At 39.6% G+C, this 19,531-nt stretch overlaps 1 protein-coding gene across 3 annotated transcripts in view; it reads right to left on the reverse strand.

Annotated features, from left to right (window-relative positions):
- Nucleotides 1-575: 575 nt before the first annotated feature.
- Nucleotides 576-19,531, reverse strand: part of LOC143020756 (SAC3 domain-containing protein 1) — a 31,874-nt gene continuing 12,918 nt past the window's right edge. The window contains exons 4-8 of one of the 3 annotated variants that reach the window (XR_012965928.1): nt 17,774-17,935; nt 10,087-10,515; nt 6,719-6,859; nt 5,930-6,187; nt 576-5,753 (exon numbers count right to left, since the gene is read on the reverse strand). Coding sequence is in view for 2 of the 3 variants with exons in the window: in XM_076177479.1 (XP_076033594.1) it covers nt 5,658-5,753; nt 5,998-6,187; nt 6,719-6,859; nt 10,087-10,515; nt 17,774-17,935 (1,018 nt within the window). In the remaining variant the exon portion in view is untranslated. The remainder of the gene's footprint in view (nt 5,754-5,929; nt 6,188-6,718; nt 6,860-10,086; nt 10,516-17,773; nt 17,936-19,531) is intronic. The other 2 variants (XM_076177479.1, XM_076177481.1) reach the window with 2 other exon arrangements.

A 19,531-nucleotide genomic window follows, 5' to 3' on the forward strand; every position in this document is an offset into this window, starting at 1 on the left:
TGGAGTAACTCATAACAGTGATTTCAAAAACCCATGCCATGCATCTATGCACTAACCATACCAGGCCACATTTAAGAAAGCAACTGTTGACAGTTTTTGACAGAATAAACACCATCTGGGGACAAAGTCTTTACTGAATGTACATTTCACTTATTGAAGTTTCTTCAAGTAGATAAAGAGTACACTTTTAAAGTATATGGCAAGGGTTACTAAATATTTTTTCACCACAAATAATAAATTAATTGCTAGGGGTGCAATGGTGAAGATCCCTTATGTTCTATTGTATGTACTGTCCTTCTCTTATTCTCTTAATTTTTTTTTCTTTTTTTATTGTTGTTGTGCTGGTTTGACATGGTGGTATAGTCTTTGTGGGTGGTTCACTGCAGTGATGACATTTGTCACCCCCCCCCCTTTTTTTTTATGACAAACTCCAAAAATGTTAGTTCCATAAACACTTCTTGGATGCATTAGCATTTTTTGACTTTTGTGGATAGCTTTCTGTATTCTATAACTTGGTTGTGCTTTGTAGACAATGCATACAAATAAATAGTGTCTATAGTGCAAGTAAAACAAACTTATTTATATTATTTATTCAATTTACCCATGCATGAATAATCATCTGAGTAGCATACCCCTTAAATAGATACGCATTTTCCAGTCCATGGACATATCAACCCCCTCTCTTGAAAAACTTCTAAAGGGAAATATTTGTTTCAAATGTGCAATTTTGTGACGTGCAACCTATTAAGAAATGTAACGCTAACATAACTCAAGAGTTAATTATATATCAATTTTTTGTGAAATATGCTCACTATGTAGCATTTAATGTCTTCAGGTTTCATAGTCATAACCAAAACTGCTTTACAGTAAACTTCCACTTATCCGAACTCCAAGGGGGATTTGAAATGTCCGATTAATCGAAATGTTCGGTTAATCCGACTTTGTATGTGGTAATGTCAGCTGCAATATTCGTACCTGTAAACTTAACGTACACATGGAAATGCTTATAATAGTTCATAAACATATTCTATAGAGTATAAAGAGAAAATGTTTAAGGAGAGCTTGTGATACTGTATCGTAACCGAGAGGACTCACGAATGTATGTACCGCCAAACAGCCGATCAGGTGTAAACATGGAGTGTGCTGCCACCGTGTGAGCACTTGGTGAAGCTTGCGGGTGGCGCGGGGGTGGCGGAAGAGGCGGCGGGGTGTTTGAATGTTCGGTTGAGATCCAAATACTTTCGGTTAAAGCAATGGCTACCGTATTGAGAAAATGTTCGGTTAATGCAATTATTCGGTTAAAACGTGTTCGGATAAGCGCGAGTTTACTGTACTTTGAAAGGAACATCTCTCTCCGAGTTTTAAACCCTAAGAACTTTTTGGAATAAATTTCCAAAAATGTAAAATGAAAAATTATTCTCCAGATTTCCAATTATTCTAGAAATTTGACAGTTTAAAAAAATAAATGAAAAATAAATAAATAAATAAATAAAAAATAAAAAAGTAAACAAATCCATCTCAGTTCTCTTGAAATTGCTGCCTTTTCCAACTTCTCCCATTCATCATTCCAGGAATTGGAAAATTCCAATTACGAAAGGTCCCACCTAAGAAGAGCCTTTTGTATTTCTAAATATTTCCGATAACTATTTTTTGTTCCAAACTTTGGAGACTTCCAAATCTTGCATATTTTTAATAGAGAAGACAGAGAAGACTAGAAGAAAAAGAAAAGAGTGAATATGGGTACAGGGTACAATCTACCAGAATTTAAAATATTTTTTGCTACACATTTTTGTACATCTGTATATACAAACTCATCATTAAAACATGTTGTAAACTAGAATGCATCCAAAGAGGCATTATTCACTATCACATATACATCTTTAAATGCTTAAAAGCAAACATGAGTGTAGCTAAATTTACTTTAACTCGTGTTTGTAACCTTAATGGAAAAGATATTCTCTGACAAAAACAAAATTTTTTACATAGAGGACCACATACTCAAAGAAATATATTAACTGATCATTTTGTCTGTGACATTTTCAAACAGTCATAAATTCAAGAAAAATATATACAATCATAAAGTTTGAAAACTATCAAATGAAATTATCACAACTTCAAGGAGGAATACTTATCATGAGAAGTTTGAACCTCAAATGAATTCATATATCACAAATTCATAGAAAAGATTCTACAATGAAAAGTTTGAACATTGAACAAATTACCACGTAACTAACCTGGCACATATACTTCACCCATTCCCATTCTTCTTACAGAAAATATCCTGAAGATTCTAGAAAATTGCCATTCTTCTTTGTATCAGAAAGGACAAATGCTGTTGAGATCCTGAAATTGTCTAAAAAATATTGAAATCAAGAAGAGTATTAGCAAAAGTAATGCAAATTACTGAAAAGTCCGAAACTTGAGCTATATAGCCATTTGCTATATGGATGTCTTTCATACTATAACTCATACTTTGGCACCATGGTACACTCTATAGATTTCATTATGGCAAACTGTTTTATCCTGATAGTGTATGCCCTTTCATCTGACAGGTAAACACCATCTGGATTGACACCTCCACTAAACTGACATACTTATAGGTTCTGTTCTGCCTAATACCAAACAATCTAAATCAATATGGGACAGTACCCATGCTGTGGAAGTTACATATATTTCCATAACTTCAAATGTTCTTGTTAGTATGAATATTCCTCTAAAGTACTAATCAATACCTAGCTCCTTGAATACAGTGGTATAAACTGTAAATGTTTTCTTTGTCAAAAAAAAAATTCAGCTACAGAGAAACCTCCACACCTAGGTTGTCCCTAGTACCTATTAGAATGTAGCATAGTTTACTAATATTTTCCAGCTTCTGCCATGCAACTTTGTCCAGCTTGGAGGCTGACCAAGGGTACAAAGTGTTGACATCATTACACTGTAATCATGGAAACTAGGTTCCTCATTTTTGTACAATCTACTGTGGGTCCTGATGGGACAGAGAAAAGGTACACTGTTCCTTTTTTGTGTGGCTTCCTTGATTAATAATCATAAATGTTTTGTACAATCTATTGTGGGTCCAAATGGGACATAGAAAAGGTACAATGTTTCTTTTTGTGTGGCTTCCTTGATTTATAATCATAACTGTTTTGTACAATCTATTGTGGGTCCTGATGGGACATAGAAAAGGTACACGGTTCCTTTTTGTGTGGCTTCCTTGATTAATAATCATAACTGTTTTGTACTGTTAATAATCATAACTGTTTTGTTATTGTGGGTCCTGATGAGATATAGAAAAGGTACACTGTTCCTTTTTGTGTGGCTTCCTTGATTAATAATCATAACTGTTGGCTAAAGTTTCACTGACTGGAAACCCATATCCCCACAATGGTTGGAAGTGGCCCTCAGACCCTCCCATAGATCGCTCTAGGAAGAAACTCTGGACTGATGCTTGTGATGTATAAGAATGGGACAGTTTCTATGGCACTGGCATGAACATAAGAACATAAGAATGAAGGAGAATGTAAGAGACCATAAGGCCTACACTAGGCAGCTCTGTATCCATCACCACCTGTCATCCCCATCCATAAAGTTGTCTAATCGTTTCTTAAAACAACTGATAGTTTCAGCGCTTACTACATGGTTACTAAGTTTATTCCATTCGTCAACCACCCTATTAGTAAACCAATTCTTGCCTATTTCCTTCTTAAATCTAAATTTGTCCAGTTTATAACCATTACTGCGAGTCCTGTCCTGTTGTTCTATGATGATGACCTTGTTTGCATCACCCTTGTTAAAGCCTTTGATCCACTTGAACACCTCTATGAGATCACCCCGCACTCTGCATCTTTCCAGAGAGTGTAAGTTAAGGTGCCTAAGCCTCTCTTCATAAGGCAAATTTCTGAGTCCATGTATCATTTTGGTCATTCTTCTCTGTACTGATTCTAGTGAATTGATGTCCATTCTGTAGGATGGAGACCAAAACTGTACTGCATAGTCAAGGATGGGTCCAACTATCGCTAGATAGAGTTTAATAATTACCTCTGCACTTCTATTCGTTACCCTCCTAGCAATGAAACCTAATGCTCTGTGGAAGGAGATGAGTAATCACTGGTTGTCAGCTCTCTTTAAATGAAAAGTTGGAAGAAATATGGCTGAGGTTGGCGGACATCTTGAGAACAAATGGTGGGTGTCGAAGCAGGAGAAATTATTTCCTCAGACATCCATCCATCTTACAGGACCACCTATTGCAAGTACTTATTTATCCCTTCCTTAATTCAACTGTGTATGATATGTAAAAATAGGAACCAATCATGCGGCCCTGTAAGATGGATCAATCAATCAACCCAGCTTCAAGGAAACCCACAGCCACCAGATTGGCCCACCAGTCACTTAAGGATATATTTTGTTGTTTTCAGTGTGTCTGTGAGATGAGCATTAGAAAGAATCATCCCCCTCTGTTACCCATCTTCAAAACCAGCCAACACCTTCCTCTCCAATTGGAGGTACAATGCTGAATGGCTGACACTGTCTCCAAAGCAAGCCCAAGACTTCTCTGTCAACTTTAATTATTTCTCCAATTTCCGCTCCAAGAGAGCTGATCAGTGACACCTCGCCTCCTCCTAAAGCTCTAAGTTGGTGACACAGAAAGCCATGCACTGCAACAAAATGGAAAGCAGTTGAAGGAGATCTAAAGGTGGGTTTCAGAACTCTTCCCTACTGTTGTAAGACTGAGTTTCCAGCTGTAAAACCTCGAGGTAACAATTATTATCATTGTGCAAAAACTATTTCCAAAATGCTTGTGCTATCTTGATTAAAGGATTAAAATGGACAAAAAAAATAAAATAGTCAGGCTAGCCAAATAAACAGGTGCCCTCAAGGTACTCGAGTGCATTAGCTATTTCCTATAATCATTGAGGAAGATAAATTCTTTCCATAACTGCACACTCATTTAGAGCATAAATTAATAATCTGATTCACAGCAAATGGCTCATCACTCTTTAATTATCTTCTCTAAACAACAAAATGTCTCAATTTCTCAACATGAAACCAGCTGGGCTATTATATATCCACACGCATTCACTACAAATTCGGATTACTTTGAGATGCCACTGACTATCATGGCTAAATGTTCTACAACATATTTAAATAAGGAATACAAACCTAAGTTATATAAAAATATTTTCCATAAACAAAAATAAAGTAGCTAAACTTCACCACAATCTTATCTTGAGTATCTTTTTCAAAATGAAAAGGTGCACTATATCAAGCATAAATAATTCACAACTGCAGTTCAAAGACTGCGACAATAATATATAGTGGAAGATGGAACAAACAGGAGACCTTTGGGTCCACAAAGAAGATGGAATTAACCCTTAAACAATGGCAATTGGCCTTGTATAAGTTTTATAACTATCTTCAGATGACTCTATCCAGCCAAAGGCTCACACACTGTTTAAGGATTAATACACTGATTGAATAACTCTTAAATGATACCCATCATTTCTGAACAGCAGCAGTAGTCAGACTTGTATAGATTCTACGATTATTGCCAGACTACTTTTTTCAGCTGAGAGAACCCTCAGCTATTTAAGAGTTAATACACCATTTCACCCGAGACTTCAGGTGTTGCGTAACACGAGATTAGAGTGCAATCCTATCTACTGTGTATGACATGTTCCACACTGCAGCAGGAACTCGCTAAGAGAAAGTTCCTCGATACTTTTCTCTAACCATGGCAACTTTGCATGTGAGACCTGTTGAAGAAAAGAAATTGTATCAAGCACTTTGTCCACACAAACTTATGAAGAAGAAAAAAAAATGAAAAAAATGCATAGAAACCTTAACTGAACATAGGATTTCCTGCAAGCACTTTATCCACAAAAACTTATGAAGAAGAAAAAATAAATAAAATAAAGCATAGGAACCTTACCTGAATATGGGATTTCCTGCAACAACTGTGAGAAAATTAACCTTTCCTGATCACAAAATCAGACTTACCAATGGTGCATCCCATTTGAAACCACCCTTGGCAAAGCTGACGTTCCCCTCTTTAACAATAACACCATAGCTTTGGCAGGCTTGAATGACGGCATTGGTGGAAGGAAATAACAACAGTTTCTGTACATCTGACAGCTTCCATGTCAATCCCTTGCTACTGTATGCAACGCTCATTACACCTAATGCATACCTAAAAGCAAAACAAAAAAATTACTAGAACATGTGGTGTGGGATGGTTGGAGGATGGGTGTATGCATTGACTGGCTACCTATCTTATAAGGGATGAAGCCTTTAGGTATATATATAGAATACTAAAACTCATTTCATCAGATGGTGAACATAACCACTTAGCAATTCAACTCTTATTTCATGAATGATATTAGTTCTAGATGATGTCAAGTGCCTTATTTCACACAAACTTCTCCGTCCCCAAAGGGTACACCTCCCTTAACTAACTGTAACTACCACCAAGTAGTTTCATTCACCAAAAGGGGTTACATCTCTCGCTACATTTAACAATTTATACCTTTATCATAGCTGGGTGGGAGTGGGTAAATGCCTTTGACTTGACTACCTCCTTTATGAGGGGGAAGAGTCTCTTGGCACAGAGACAGATAGATTCTGAATACAGGAATCTATCCATGTAATTTGCTAAAACAAAATCTAAACAGTATGGCAAAGTAAACAAAGAGCATATAACCAGAGAACTGAAATTAAATACCTTTGGACTTTAGTGATGTGTAGGTATATGGCACAAGCTAAAATAGGTGGTAGGAGAACAAGTTGTTTCAACACTCTAATGTAGTTCCCAAGAATCCAAGACAGGCTGATATCTAAGCATATCTGCACCATCGGTGATGACCTGAAATAAAAAATTAAGAACAATGTAGCACAGCAAGCATCCAGAGGCACCTTTACCACCTTATGAACTTTCAACAACACACACAGTCACAAGCAAAAGTTTTTGAAATTACCAAACTGTAAGATAAACACTACATAGGATAATGTATCTCATACTTACCAAGGGCTTTTTTCCCCTTACAAGGGAAGTAGCCAAAATCAAAAGGCATAATTCCACTCCCACCCATTTCATCCACACCCACTCCACTCCCAATCACCACCACTCCCTCCCTCGCTCTTTTCTTGGCTCATCCTGGATGATGGGTCATCCCTGCATCTTATCCACTGCCCTGGGTCAGAAGCAATGCAACAAGACACAGCGCATCCACAGCAAGGCTGCTTCATTATATCACATACTCGACAAAAATAATAGTTTTAACATTGTGAACACTGTAGTGTAGGTCAAAGCATTTGCTCCTGACTGTACATGTGTTCCTTTACTAATAATTGGTCATTAAAATAAAAAATTAAAATAATATAAGCACCTACAGTTCAAAACTAACAATACAGGTGAAAGAAAAATAGAATGTATTTTATCAACAACAATTCATTAGCACTTACAGTTGAACCTCTGATAATGGACGCCCCATTTAATGAACACATCGTTTAATGAAGTTTTGTGAACAATTGTCTCTGTTAATGAAAAATACTTTGGGGTACAAAGATATCCACACACTTGTACACACACAATCCCACCAGCTCAGTAGTGTTTTGGTGCATTTGCCATACTTCTTTCGGTTAGCGACCATTTCAGTTTAAGGAAGGAGTCACGGAACGAATTTAGTTGGTCAGTCCAGGTTCCACTGTATCCTTGAGGACAACTTTACACAGAAATCAAAGACTACAGATTGACCTCTTATTAACGGACTAAAAGTGGGGTAATGGTGTCCATTGATGTGAATAATCCGTTGATTTGGAGTGGTTTTTGTGTGTGTGTGTATTGAGGGGAGATCACCAAAAACACCGCAAACACAGCTAATAAACGTCCAAACGTCCACACCGATCACGATCTTGTTAACTAGTAAACAAAACAAAGTGTACGCCATCACACCATCAGCCACTCAGCAGACAAACGCCGAACTAACGGACACATTCACCCTACCCGCGAAATTTTGAATGTCAGACCGGACCAGTGCATTTCTGACCGGACCAGTGGATTTTGTCCGTTGCATCCGATATCCGTTAATGAGAGGTCAATCTGTATAATGAAACTGTGGGATAAGGTTATATGAGTGGGTTAGTTACTGAGGTGTGGAGTAAATCTGAAATACTATAAACCAGAACTGTGTAAGTGTTGGGATATACTATTAACCACTTCCATATGGTGACACCTACGTAGGCGTCATGAGGAGCAAGTGGGTATGCGATGATGCCGACGTTGGTGTCTTGATTATATTTATTGTAGTCATACCTACGTAACCTCCATTCTCTCTAAACTGGCTTCATCAGATTTTCTATGGTTATCAAAATTCACGGGTGAAAGAGAACGAACAACTGAGAACTGACTTTATTTTTTATAATGCAATTATTATGACGCAACATCGCACGTCGGGCAGCTAATGCTGCCAGACGTGCGATGTGCCCCGGAGTGAAGAGGTTAAAAGGTATGGTGTTTGGGAGCATAATTCTAAAAACACTTGATGCTGAAAGATACAAAGACAGGTCACTACGAGCATAGCTCCCTTCCCGTATAATACAACTAGATAAATACATCTTTCTTTTCAAGGAAGTGTGAAAAAAAGGAAGGAGTACTGGTGATGGCATTCCTCAAAATAAGATGCACTAGACCTATCAATGGTAGCAGTGAAAAAGGAAACATATACATACATACATACATACATATATATACCAAGGCTTTTTTCCCCCTTACCAGGGGGGTAGCCAAAAAGGACAAGGTACAAAAACATTCCCACCCATTTCATCCCCGAAAACACTCCACACCCCTCCACCCTCCCTCCCATCTTAGCACCTCCTAGATGACGGGTCATCCCTGCACCCTGTCCACTGCCCTGGGTCAGAAGCAGTGTCGCAGGACACAGCACATCCACAGCAAGGCCGCTTCAGGAAACATATAGGAGCCCTATTTGTCTTGCAAACATGGATGGGTTTGAAATGTCATACGAGTGTATGAGAGACAGAGAGAGATAGAGACGGAGAAAGAGAGAAAAGGAGAGAGAAAAAGAATGAGAGAAAAGGGGAGAGAAACAGAAAAAGAGAGAAAAAGAGAAAGAGAAACAAACAGAAAAAGAAAGATAAAAAGGGAGAAAGAAAAAGAGAAAAAGAAAGAAAAAGAAAGACAGAGCAAGGTAAAGAAAAAAGAAAAAGAAAAAGAAAGGAGAAAGAAAAAGAGATAGGAGAAAGAAAAAGAAAGAAAAAGAAGTGAAAAAGAGCAAGAATGAGAGAATATGGGGAGAGAGAGAGATAATGAGAGAGAAAAAGTGAAACAAAGAGAAAGACAAACAGAAAAAGAAACAGAAAAGGGGAGAAAGAGATAAAGAAAAAGAAAGAAAAATAGAGAAAAGATCAAGAAAATGACAAAGAAAAAGAAAAGAGAAAAAGAAAAAGGAAAAGAAAAAAGAGAAAAAGAGCAAGAGAGAGAGAGAGAGAGCACAGCAGGATAGCAATGGGAGCTACTTCTATTTCTATTCACCTACTGGTCAGTCCATATTTTTTTTTCTTGGCAGCTGAAAGGTTGACTTAGTGGAGGTCAACTCCTCAGCCAGACAGAAACAAGGAAAACTTTGTTTAGAGCTTCTTTTCTAGATCCTTGTGGGAGAAAAGGAAGGAGACAGGAGGGAAGAAAGAGTGGAAGGAGCAGAGAAATGGAGAAGTAGAGAAGTAGAGAAGAGAAGAGAAGAGAAGAGAAGAGAAGAGAAGAGAAGAGAAGAGAAGAGAAGAGAGAGAGAGAGAGAGAGAGAGAGAGAGAGAGAGAGAGAGAGAGAGAGAGAGAGAGAGAGAGAGAGAGAGAGAGAGAGAGAGAGAGAGAGAGAGAGAGAGAGAGAGAGAGAGAGAGATTGATTGATTGATTGATTGATTGATTCTCCACCTTATCACTCCCACTGCACACATCCCTTTCACTCCTTTCTACTTAAACTTTGTGAAAAATTGCACCTCATTCCCCCCCTAGTGTTAGTTCATCCACAGTGCTGCCCTCTAGCCCTCTAACAGAACAAGTTGTCAACAGCTTACCTAATTTCCTCTCGCAGTTCTATGCATCTTGTCACTGCTTCTGCACTTCCCAAATTGACCAGCAAATTGATGGCTTCTATCTCCTCCCTCTCAGTCATCTGGTGGATTTCATCCTTATCCCCACTTCTGTTATCTTCTTCAACACTTACAGGATTATCGAGTCCAGTAAAATTAATTTCTAATGGTATTGGAGTAACTCGATCTACTTTCTCTAAAGTTTCGCTTCTATCTTCACTTTTTTCAAAACTCCCGCTCTCTGCTGAACTTTTAAAGCTATCTTGATACAATCTCCGTCGTTGTGAGTGCCCTTGACGATTGGCCGACAGGATTTCATTATCTTTATAAATTGCTAATAGAGTCTGCAGGGTTTCTCTAAGTTGTGTGGTGTTGAGGTGCGGGTCAAAATCACACAAATCATGTTCGCTCATTCTGAAAACAAGAATAATATAATACAAAATAAGTATGAGTTTGGTTCATAAACCTTAGTACATTATAGAAGTAGAAACAATCCTGTGAGGATTATAGTATCCTGCAGAAAATATGTAAAACAAATGTTTATTTATATTAGTTATCACTATCCCATGACAGCATAATCAACTTGGAGAGAAAGGGAAGAAAAAATAAATAAACAAATAAATAAATGAAAAATAAAAATAAATACACAAAATAATGAAAACATGTTTTCTTCTTGAATTCTCTCAGTTTCTAAATGCACTTTCTACCAAACTAATTCTACCATAACAAGACCATGTAAAGAGCAATTTTTCACACATACTGACAATGTTCAGACCTGCCCTAATACATACTGGTAAGCACACAACCACTTCACATGGAGGACTGCATTTTACACAATCATCCATGCCAACACAATATACATACATATACCAAAGGCTCCTTCCCCCTTACAAGGGAGGTAGCCAAACAACAAAGGCATAGAAACCACTCCCACCCATTCCATCCCCCACCTACTCCACTCCCCTCCCTCTTATCTTGGCACCTCCTGGATGACGGGTCATCCCTGCATTTTGTCCACTGCCCTGGGTCAGAAGCACTGTCGCAAGACATAACCTATCCACAGCAAGGCCACTTCATTAAATCGGTGACCCCCGCCCCCTCTCTCTGTCCCCTCATGCAGAAAAGGAGAACATGGAGAGAAATCCCTTCGGGCTGGGTCAATATATTTCTCATACATACTCCCTCACCCCGTCTCCATGCCAACACAATATATTTACATATTACTCTATAAGGAATTTGTGAGAAAACCCCATTCCAGCTATGGTATTCCTTAAGGAGACAGGACTGCTCAGTCAGACAGTTTAGGGAATGACAACAACAACCCTTTCACACAACGATTCACTTTATGGATGATGTTCCGACTAAACATGATTTTACGTAGTTACAGTCTGAGAGGGTTCTTGACAAATTTGAAACTTCAGAAGAAGAACAAAATCCATAAAGTGGACAATGGATAGCAGGGGTTGTCATAAAATGAAGCTTTGGGAGTAAACCAAATCTGGTTGTTGGTGTTGTTGTCATTCCCTAGACTGTCTGTCCGAGCAGTCCCCGTCTCCCCAAGGAATGCCACAGCCGAAACTGGGTTTTCCCACAAATCCTTTATAGAGTGTATGTTGTGTTGTTGTTGTTGTTGTTGTCGTTCCCTAGACTGTCTGTCCGAGCAGTCCCGTCTCCCCAAGGAATGCCACAGCCGAAACTGGGTTTTCCCACAAATCCTTTATAGAGCATATGTTGTGTTGTTTGCGTGCATGATTGTGTATAATGCAGTCTTCCATTATGTGTTGTATGGTATGGGGTGAAGTGTTACATCCTGGGCAGCTGTTCACAATGCGGTCATCCAGCCTCTTCTGGTAGCTTAGAAGTGCTGGGTGGTGACCGCACCGCAGTCTGGCCAAGTGGATTCTGTCCTTTCGTGGGAGAGAGGATTCAGAAGGGTGGATATCAGGGGGTCTGGCATGCAGCAGTGTGTTGTCTTTCAGTGTGTTAATGGAGCGGTGAGTGATATGATTATGAATATGTTTCCGGAGCCTGGTATTTGGTGGTTGTGGAGGAAGAGAAGAGAGTATCTGTGCATGATAAAGTACTTTGGGTGTTGTTTTAATGTTTCTTGGTGTGTGTGGGTGTTCTGCCATGTAGTGTAGCGGGTGTAATGTGTTTGTGGTGGCTGCGGCAAGTGTTTGTGTGCCTCTCATGTCGAGGTGGTCCTTGACTTTGAGGACTTTTGTTTCATGGTGTAAATGGTCTGTAGGTGTTGTATTTGTGCAGCCTGTAATTGTTTTTAGGGCTTTGTTTTGTATGATTTGAAGGGTGTTGTGGTGTGTCTCACTGAGATTAGGAGCCCATGCAGGACTCGCATAATTCAACACTGAGCGTATGCATTGTTTGTATATTGTTATATTATTTTCTTTGTTTTGTCCAAATGTTGTTCCAGTGATTGACTTAAGTGCGTTAAGTCTGGGTGTGCATTTGATTTTTATGTTTGTGATGTGTTGTTTGAAAGACATGGATGTATCGTATGTTACACCAAGAATTTTCGGTGTGTTTGTGTGTGGTATTAGAGTGTTGTTGATGTAGAGATGAGGTATGTATTTGTGTTCTTTTGTCCAGTTGGTGAGAAGTGTTGCTGTAGATTTGGTTGGAGCTATTTTGAGTCTGTTTGCGATGAACCAAATGTTGAGTGTATCAAGGTATGGCTGGATTATTTCTGCAGCTTTGTCTGTGTTACGATGTGTGCATGTGATTGTTATGTCGTCTGCGTAGGAAGAGATTTGTATTTCTGAGGTGTCTGGCGTGGGTAAGTCATGCATGTATAGATTAAATAGTGTGGGGGATAGAACCGAGCCCTGTGGTACTCCATTCTTAATGTTTCTGATGTGCGATGACTGGCCATTATATGACACATAAGCATTCCTGTCTGCCAGATAATTGGACAGCCATCTTTTTGTGTTATTGTGCATGTCGCTGTTATATATTTTGTTAGATTTTGGCAGGTGATAGCATCAAAAACTTTACTGTCTAATTTTGTAAGAAGTGTTCTTTGGTGGGGCCTATCTGAATTGATGCCATCTAAAATTCTTTGTGTGAGGTTTGTCAGAAGAGTGTTTGTGGAGTGTAGTGGCCTAAAACCGTGTTGTGAGTCAGCAAGGGGAATATGTTGTGTGACAAGTTTAAGTATTAGGCGTTCAGTGACTTTAGAGGGGGTGCAGAGAAGTGTGATTGGACGGTGCGATGTTGGGATTGTTGGGTCTTTGTTCGGTTTTGGAATGGTGATTATTTTACCATGCTTCCAGATGTTGGGTATAGTGTTGTGTGAATAGCTGTAGTTTGCAATGTTTGTGAGTGCGTGTATACCTTGTGGTCCAATGTGTTTTAGGTGGATGTTGCTTATGTTATCAGGGCCACAGGCAGATGAGTGCTTGAGACTATGTATTATGAGTTTTGTCTGACTGTCTATGAAGGGTATATAGTCTGAGTCTGTGGGAAAGTGTCTCTTACGTCGAATGGTGCGTCGGTCGTCAGGGTGAGAAGTGAGATGACCAACATGTTGTGTTGTTTGCGTGCATGATTGTGTATAATGCAGTCTTCCATTATGTGATGAATGGTATGGGGTGAAGTGTTACATCCTGGGCAGCTGTTCACAATGCGGTCATCCAGCCTCTTCTGGTTGTAAGGCCTAACTATGGAAGAGCTGGGATCTTGATGCATTGTCTCCGACACAAGCAGTGTCAAAGTAGACAGAACAACCCTTCATCCCTGAGGTGCCATGATAGAAGGGGTGGTTCAATGGGTATTATTTGCTTATGAAGTGGGTGTGTACATAAAGCATTAGGATCTGATTACATCAAACACTCCCACATCCAAACTCTGCCATTATTCAAACATGATTCATATGAAATTTAAATGTATATATATATATATATATATATATATATATATATATATATATATATATATATTTTTTTTTTTTTTTTTTTTTTTTTTTTTTATAAGCCTTTGAGGGACAGTGGAGAAGGGGAGGGTTAATTCTACCTCACATATCAAAATGCTTCCTAATTCCAAACACCCTGTGAAATTGCTAACTTAATGTGTGTGAGTCCTGACTACTTAGGCTTCTGGAACTTAAGCAAAGAGGAGAAAACCTGTGCCAGCAACAGACAGACAAGCACCTTCCTTGCTACACTGAGCCCAGCACACCAAAGCAGAGAGACCAGGGGCAATGGATTGATTGATTGATTACACTAAAACAATACTAACAGAACATTTACACTAGGACACTAAAATTCTTCCATTAAAGCAGTGTTTCCCAACCTGGGGTGCTGAAATCAATTATAGGGGGTGCTGGGAAGTGATGCACACAAAAATCACATTGATACTGTATCACTGATTACCCAGTTCTGCATATTTGACTTTTTCCATGCTATTTTATTTTCCTAAGGTGTTCTTATTTCTTCTACAAACAACACTGTCAATTTGTTTCAGTTCTAAGGAATCAAGAAAATAAATCATCAAGCAGTACACTTCACTTTCTTTTATCCTCCTAATAACAAGATAGGGATGCTGGAGTGCTTAGACATGACAGCAGGGGGTGCTATAGTCAGAAAAGGTTGGAAAACGCTGCCATAGAGCATCACATGAGAAAGGCACATAGTTCTGTGCTAGTCCTTCAACCTCACCACAACCCTTCATACCATATCACACAAATGCAGCCCACTGAATGCAACACAAAAAATCAACAACCCCAGTTGTATTCAACAGAAACATCTACAATAATCTGTCCCAGTAACCCCAAATTCATCCATACAAAAATACTCTAGATCACAAAAACACTCCACAGGGAAATCACACTTTAAAATGACTAAGAATTACACTGATATGTTTCCATTCAGTGAACAACCCCACATATATCTTGGGCCCATTCCAGAGACCAAGTGTCAACCCCTCAGGGCTCCACCTCCTGATAGAGTTGAGGAGGTTGACATACATGCATATACTAAAGGCCTTTTCCCCCTTACAAGGGAGGTAGCCAAAAAACAAAGGCATAAAATCCACTCCCACCCATTCCATCCCCACATATTCCACCCCATTCACCTCCCTCCCTCTTATTTTGACTCCTTCTGGATGACGGGTCATCCCTGCATCTCGCCCACTGCCCTGGGTCAGAAGCAGTCACAAGACACAGCACATCCACAGCAAGGCCGCTTCATTAAATCGGCAATCCTCCCGTCCAAGGCGGTTGACAGATTTTGAAAATGGGCAGCTGTTATCCATCTTGCAGTACCACCACATGCAAGTACCCATCATTGATCACTTGGAGATGGAGAGGATGGTCCTGGTATTCACACGGAGACCACATCAGATGTTCACCCCAGGCCTGGCTCAACATGCATGTACCTCATTTGCACCACCTAAACTGCCTACATAGTACATACATACATACATACATATACCAAGGCTTTTTCCCCCTTACAAGGGAGGTAGCCAAAAAGGGAAAGGCATAAAATCATTTCCACTCATTCCATCCCTGAATACACTTCACACCCCTCCACCCTCCCTCCTATCTGAGCCCCTCCCTGATGACGGGCCATCCCTGCACCCCGTCCACTGCCCTGGGTCAGAAGCAGTGTCACAGGACACAGCACATCCACAGCAAGGCCGCTTCATTAAATCGGCGACCCCCCCTCTCCGTCCCCCCATTGCATAAAAGGAGAGGACGGGGAGAAATCCCTTCAGGCTGCGTCAAATTTTGCTCACACATACTACCTCACCTCCCATCCCCCCGCCCATTCCACCTCATGCAATCACAACATCATCCATATACAACCATTCTCTGTTCATCCCTGTCTTCTGTCCTCTCCCGTCCTTCCTCAACAGACATTCCCCTCTTCCCCAAAGCCTTCACCCCATCCATCCACCTCATCCTAAGACGTCCCCTCATCTTCACTCCCTCCACATCTGCCTTCCATACCTCTTTTACTAGTCTTTCTTCACTCATTCTTTCCATGTGTCCAAACCATCCTAATATTCTTTCATCAACCCTATCTCCCAGCTCCTTTTCCACCCCTGTTCTCCTCCTCACCTCCTCATTTCTCACTCTATCTAACCTAGTAACCCCCATCATACTTCTCAGACACCTCATCTCAAACACATTCAAACTCCTTCTTCTTCTCTTATGTTCCATGTTTCTGCCCCATACAGTGCTGTTGGCACAATCACTCCTTCATACAGTCTCCTCTTAGCATCCATTCCCAAATGTCTATCCCTCATTACACTCTTTAATCCACCAAGGCATTTACTCGCTTCTCTCAATCTACATTCTACCTCCACCTTCACTCCACCTTTTCCTGCCACATTTGCACCCAAGTATCTAAAACTATCCACTTCCTCCAGTCACTCTCCCTTAATGCTCACTTCCAGTCTACTGCCACTTTCACCCCTTGTACATCTCATCACCTTACTTTTACCCACATTTATCTTTAGCTTTCTTCTATCACATACTTTCCCAAACTCTGCCACCAACTTCCTCAATCCCTCTTCCAATCCTGCCACAAGCGCAGTGTCGTCCACAAACAACAGCTGGCTCACCTCCCACTTTTCTCCATTTTCTTTAACCATCTCCAATCCCTTGCCCACTACCCTTGCATTTACCTCTCGCACCACCCCATCCATGAATAAGTTGAACAGCCAGGGCGACATAACGCATACATAGTAGACTTGGTAAAATTTCATACAGACAGGTTGCAAGCCTATCCCCACCAGTAGTCCCTTGTCTATATGCCATACACGAAGATTCACACTCTTACATCCCATCTACCAATGCACTTAATAAGTGAAGACTATGTGTTAGGTTCATCACCCAAAAAGTCATTAGGTCATGAGACAGTATATGCACCCAACACCTTAGCACTATTGGGGACAGCTGCAGACCATACAGTGTTGGCCAAGAAATAATTGCTTGGTTTAGGACATACCTAACTTAAAGGCAGCCCTGTTAATTTGCCTCTTCCAGCCAACAGGAACCACCCATCCTGACCTAAATCAAGGACCAAAAAGGTTTGCTGCTGACCTGAGAGAAGGACTTCAGTGCAACTACAACACTGGGGCATTACCTTCCATGAATCCCGTCTCTTGGCCCAGAAGGAATGCAATGCATGACAAACATGGGGTTAGTGACCCATAATGGGCTAAGATGATCACTGAAATATATGGAACTTTTCTGCCCACTGGATGGTCTTTTGTTTTTATCATCATCATTATCATATATACATACATACATACATATACCAAAGCCTTTTTCCTCTTTCCACAGGAGGTAGCCAAAGAAAAGGCATAGAAACCACTCCCACCCATTCCATCCCCTACATACTCTACTCCCTTCTACCCTCTTCCCCCCCTCTTATCTTGGCACCTCCTGGATGACAGGTCATCCCTGCATCTTGTCCACTGCCCTGGGTCAGAAGCAATGTTGCAAAATACAGCACATCCACAGCAAGGCCACTTCATTAAATCGTCAAGCCACCCCTCTCTATCCTCTCATGCAGAAAAGGAGAAAACGGGGAGAAATCCCTTCGGGCTGCATCAATTTATTTCTCATACATACTCCCTCACCCCCATCCAAGCTAACATTCATTTAACCATAGACACTAATTTACCATAGATCACACCAGACACTTACTTAAACTGTGCATAGACGAAAAACCGAAGAGTGGGGAGCAACACCTGCACAACATTTAAATGCCCAAGTCCCTGGACAATAACATCCTGACGAACTGCTCGAAGACGATCACTCACAAACGAATATATAAGAGACCAAGGTGTATTCTGTCTGCTGCAAACACTGAAAAATATTCACAAAAATAAAACAAGATGAAAAATTGAATAATAAAAGTAAGAAAACATCATAAACATTGCACAGGGACATATTGAGGGGCAAGGTGTGTATTTCAAAGGAAAGGAAAGGAGAGACCAGAAAACACTGACAGTACAAGACAAGTTTTGAAAATAGGCGGCAGGGAGATAATTCTCTCAACTGTACATCTTGCAGAAACATAAGCAGATTTCTGTCATTAGCCTTTCTATATCCATCACTCATATAAATCGTTAGTTCGTCCACATTTGGAATATGCTGTTTCCATATGGTCACCGAATCTCATTAAAGACATTGACAGACTGGAAAAAGTACAACGGCGAGCCACAAAACTGATTCCAAATATCAAAAATAAATCATACGAAAATCGACTAAAACACATGAATCTGTTTTCCCTAAAAAAGCGTAGACTTAGAGGTGACTTGATACAGGTCTTTACGATTTTAAAGGGAATTGACAACATCAAAACTGACAAAATTTTCACATTGAATGAGAATCAGACAAGAAACAATGGTCTCAAACTGTCCGGAAATAGATTCAATTTGGAAGTGGGTAGAAACAACTTTGCCAAACGTGTAGTTAATGAATGGAAAAAACTTCCTGCACAGGTAGTGCAATGTAGTTCAGTTCGAAGCTTTAAGAATCATTTAGATAAATACCTAAGATGCTGTAATGATTATAATTTATCTTATATTATTTGTTTTTGTTTTGTTATCATTTATCTGTCTGATTTTGATTTATTATTAGTTATATGTCAATTTATTATCATTTACTATTTACCTGTTTGTTTATTATTTAACTATACCTATGCATTTATTTATGTATTTTATTTGTTATTTACATTATTATAGTTTTTATTATTATTTTATTATTAATATGATTTTTTTTTTTCGCATCCAACCTAGATATGGATCAAAAGGTCTCCTGTCGGCATGCTCCACCTTTGTAATCCTTTGTAATATATATATATATATATATATATACGGCACTGGTCACGTGCTTGCTGCCGTTGGTTTGAGTCCTTGGGCGTACCACGTTTCAATTTCTGCATGTGCCTCCACGGTTCTTACAATGTTGATGGCTTAGAATTAAAGTGCATTGTGGTTGATAAAAACGTATCTCTAGTCACTAGGACCCAATCAGTGTTGTACATATATATATATACATGTATATATATATATATATATATATATATATATATATATATATATATATATATATATATATATATATATATATATAAATAAAGGTACCTAGTCAAAGCATGCACCCACTCCTACCCACCACCTTTGCTTCCCTCCCATCTTAGCTCCTCATGGATGAAGGGTCATCCCTGTCTCCTGTCCACATCATAAGCAATGCAGCAAGACACAGCACATCCACAGCAGAGCCGTTTCACTTACACGGCGACCCTCCCACTTCATCCCATCATGTGGAAAATAGAGAAAATGGGGAGAAATCCCTTCGAGCTTCATCAAAATATCATCCATACACAACCATTCTGTACTCACAGCTATCCCATGCTTCCCCTCTTCCCTGATCAACATACATTTCCATTTTGTTCAA

This window comes from Oratosquilla oratoria, chromosome 40, assembly GCF_046742065.1.
Source record: "Oratosquilla oratoria isolate Oo_2021 chromosome 40, ASM4674206v1, whole genome shotgun sequence".
Lineage (NCBI taxonomy): Eukaryota > Metazoa > Arthropoda > Malacostraca > Stomatopoda > Squillidae > Oratosquilla > Oratosquilla oratoria.